Raw genomic sequence first — 4523 nt, 5'->3', positions numbered from 1 at the left:
TTTGTGTAAATATTTTAATTAAATAATTTATAAGTATTTACTCTTGTTATTATTTATTTTTTATATTCTATCGATCCAACTTATATATATATATATATATATATATATATATATATATATATTTATATATATATTTATATATTTATATTCGTATTATATATATTATCCCTTTTCATGTTCAACTTTATTTCTTCTGATATATTGTATATAACAAAATGATTGGAGGAGAAGTGGTTGTTGAAAAGAATCCATCTAAAAAATTTTGTATTGCTGAAAAGGAGAGATTATGTGAAAGTGTAATATGGGAAATGTTACAAAGTTATTATAAGAAAGCTGCTATTAATGCATGGAAAGAAAATGTAGTTCCATCATTTGTTACTAGTAACAGTAAGCTAGCTAAGGATTATGCTCGAGTAATAATAAATTATATGAAAGATTGGTTTAATAGTAATGAATGTGATCGTAATGTTCCTATATATATATTAGAAATTGGTGCAGGTCATGGGAAATTCACCTATTTAATTTTGAGAGCTTTATCAAAATATAAGAAATATTTCAAAAGTATGAATTTACCTGAAAGACCTTTTGTATATGTATTTACAGATATCGCGAAAGATAATATAACATATTGTATGAATCATGATAGATTAAAGAAATATATTAATACAAGAAATAGTAGTGATCAAACGTTTACTAGTAAAAATCATTCATATGATGATTCTGAATTTGAGAAAAATGGGACAAATATATATTATTCATCTACAGATAATTCTTATAACTCAGATAATTCTTCAAATAATGAAACGACTTATTATTCAGAAGAAAAGTTTACAAATGATCCTACATATTCTATGCTTGATTTTGCTTTTTTTGATGGGAATGAAACTACGGATAAAATTTATTTAGAAGTAACCAAGAAATATATACCTAGTAATACACCAATAGTTTTAATATGTAATTATGTTTTAGATTCCTTATTAACCGATGCTTGGGTAGTTAAAGGAGAAAATGATTTCAAAAGAGCATTAATATCAGTATATTCACCAAATGAAGAAAAAGATAAAACAGATGCTGATATTATGCTTCGAATGACTGTATCATGGGATTGGGAAAGTGTTAATATTGATGAAGAAATTAATAAAGAAGAAACAGATAATCCATCAGATTATTTAAGGAAATATAAAGATATATATACTGTATTAAAATTATATTCTTATATTGATAAACATCTATCTTTTGTATTTCCAGTAGGTGCATTTATTTTATTTAAAAGAATGTTAAAATTAAGTAATAATAAATTACTCTGTCTAATAGGTGATAAAGGATATCAATCTTATGAAGAATTTAAAGGATATAGAGATCCACATATGGTCGTTCATGGTAGTTTATCATTTATGGTTAACTTGAATGCAATATGTCTTTTCTTTTTATCTTTAGGTGGATATTATATATATACACCTTATTCCGATAATTTTCAAATTGTCACATTATTAATGCACCAAAAAAATTATAAGAAAAATGAAGTACAAAATGATCCAGAATTAGCTAATATTTCACAAGTAGGGAAAAAGAAAATTCAACAAGATAATATTAAAGAATTTTATATTATCGACTTTTTTAAAAATTATATGAAGGATAATGAACAAAGATCAAGCATGCGCGATTCTATGTATGATCACAAAAATAATCATACAATTAGTAATTATAATAATAATAATAATAATTGTAATAATTATTATAATAATAATTATAATTGTAATAATTATTATAATAATAATGATTGTAAGAATAAAATTTTTAGATATTCCAAGAGAAGACTATTTCATGAGAATGTTTATAAAAAAATTAAAAAGATCAATCTGAAAAACTTAAACAATATGACCATAAAATTTGGAGGAACCATTTCTTCCTTTTATGATAATATGGAACAATTTCCACCTGATGTTTTAATAAACTGGCAAAAATCAGTTATTCATAATATTAATCATAATCCAGCTAATGTAAATATAAAAGAACTTATATCATTATTAAGATATTCTAATTATGATTCAGATGTTTTTTTTAATATTAGAAATTCCTTTATAAATTTAGTTACATATCCAAATATAAATGGTAGAACAGAAAAAGATATATTATTAGATATTCATGAATGTTATAAAAATTATTATTCTTTAAAAAATGATGAAGATATTGCTGATGTATGTGGACATATATGTATGAAATTTGGAGAATTTGAAAAATCTATATTTTATCTAAAAGAAAGTTTACGTAAATTTAAACATAATAGACATTCATCAACATATATTAATATTGCATCATGTTATAAGGTATTACGTAATTATAATAAATCTTTAAAGTTTATAAGATCATCCATAAAATTATCAAATAAAGAAAATAAATATAAAAAATATATATCTCCAAATAATAATAGTAAATATAATCAACAGCACAATAATAATTCTCATTCATATGATTTATTATATAACATACAATTTTGTTGTAATCCTATTACATATGCTATCATAGGTATAAACTATTATGTACAAAATGATGGAATATATTATCTATCCTTTGAAAACCGTATCAAATTGACACATATTCTTTTACTTACAAAAGAGGAAGAATCAGTACTAAAATATATGAATGCGAAATATAAAAAATCGGTATATGACAAATCGACAAGTAAGGTAAATTTTTCAGAAATTAAGATAATTAAATTATATGATGATAATAAAGTTACTACATTGGAAAAATTATGCCATCAGGATAATGAACAGAATGACAACAACAACAACAAAAAAAAAAAAAATAGCAATAATAATGATAATAATAATAATAATAATAATAGTAATAGTAAAAAGGAAGATGATGCAAATAAAACAAATATTATAAATCCTATTAAACACATTTCTTATCAAAATGTTGAATATTTAAAGGAAAAATTATCAGAATGTTTTGATAAATATGAATTTCAATTTTGTGTTATAGACGCGCCTTGGACTATCAAATCTGATATTGTAGAAATGGTATTGAATAGAAATAAACATATATTTACATATGGTACCTTATCTGATTCTTCTAAACGTTCTGAAGATGTCATTTTAAAATATAAAGAAAAATCTCAACAAATTAGCTGGATAAATAATAATTATATTCATGATGAATCACTATATGAATCCAGATCATCCTTACATTATATACAAGGAGTTACCTCAGTGACTGTTACGCATTTTAGCATGAACTTATATAACAATATGAATAAAAACATTTCATCTAAAGAAATTTTAATAAATGATTTATGTAGTATTTTAAATATGCTACAAATTATATTGAATCTAAATTTAACTGGATTAACATCTAACTTTTTGAAAAAAAATGAAAATAACAATAATAATAATATTAATAAGAATAATAACAGTAATAATGTTTTATATCATACGGAAGATAAAACAATGGAAAGCGAAACAGACAAGAGGGAACATGAAGCAAATAACACCTTATCACAAGAGGAACATACAAACAACAAATGTGATGTAAAAGAAAAAAATAATAATATGGTTGAACAAGATATATATGATGAGGATCATTACTACTGCCTTTCAGGAATTACCATGTTTTCACAACATAAAAATATTTCGGAAAACTCCAGTGTATATTGTAACTACTTATTAATGAATAATAAGAATGAAGAATTTATTACAAAAATAAATATAGTTGGTGTAAATGGTTCCCTCTGTTTAAAAAAGACCATATCCAATTGGTCCATTCAAATTTTTAACGTTAATAATGAAAAGATTTATGACAAGTCAGGTAGAATAGCCACTGGACAAAATTCTAATGATGTATTTATCAATCAATATTTAATAAAAACTGATGGAAAATGTAACAATATTCAACATTATAAGGAATACGATTTAAAAGCTTCTTGTAAAGATTCAAGTGAAACAATCGATTCAGATATCGACATTTTGGAATTATCATCCGAATGTTCTTCTGATAATGATGAAAATAAAGATCATGAAAACAATGAAGAAGATAAAAACAAAGATGAAATGTTGAACGATTCAGTAGAAACAGATATTATACCTGATAATAATTATAATAAATTATTGATAGACCGAAATTTAGAAATACTCAAAAATGTCCCAGGAAAACGCTTTTACACAACAGATAAAGAAATATATGAAAATATGAATTTGGATGAAAATTTTATTGATATTTCTGTTAATAATAATTGCTTTTATTCACGAATTATTGAGGGAATAAATATGTCTTACAATAAGGGTGGAATAATGATACATTTTAAGTACAATATGGTATAATTTTTTACCTATGTTTGAAAGGCTTTCTTTATTTGTGTATAATAATTTTTTTTTTTTTTTTATTACATTTTTTTTTTTTTTTTTTTTTTTATTTATTTTTTTATTTTTTTTTTTATTAAAATTTAAATATATGAATAAGAAAATATAAATATATATATTTATAAAAAAAAAAAAAAAAAAAAAAAAAAAAAAAAAAAAAAA

General features: G+C 22.3%; 1 protein-coding gene across 1 annotated transcript; it reads left to right on the top strand.

The window, feature by feature from the left end:
* Nucleotides 1–215: 215 nt before the first annotated feature.
* On the top strand, nucleotides 216–4322 carry PRSY57_0619500 (hypothetical protein; the record flags this gene model as incomplete). Its single annotated transcript, XM_012906568.2, has 1 exon — nucleotides 216–4322. One exon carries the CDS (start codon nucleotides 216–218, stop codon nucleotides 4320–4322), a length of 4107 nt encoding a protein of 1368 aa, XP_012762022.2.
* Between the last annotated feature and the right edge of the window lie 201 nt (nucleotides 4323–4523).

Source organism: Plasmodium reichenowi, chromosome 6 (assembly GCF_001601855.1).
Source record: "Plasmodium reichenowi strain SY57 chromosome 6, whole genome shotgun sequence".
Lineage (NCBI taxonomy): Eukaryota > Apicomplexa > Aconoidasida > Haemosporida > Plasmodiidae > Plasmodium > Plasmodium reichenowi.
Note: the sequence above shows the minus strand (reverse complement) of the source record. Positions and strands in the feature narration are given on the sequence as shown.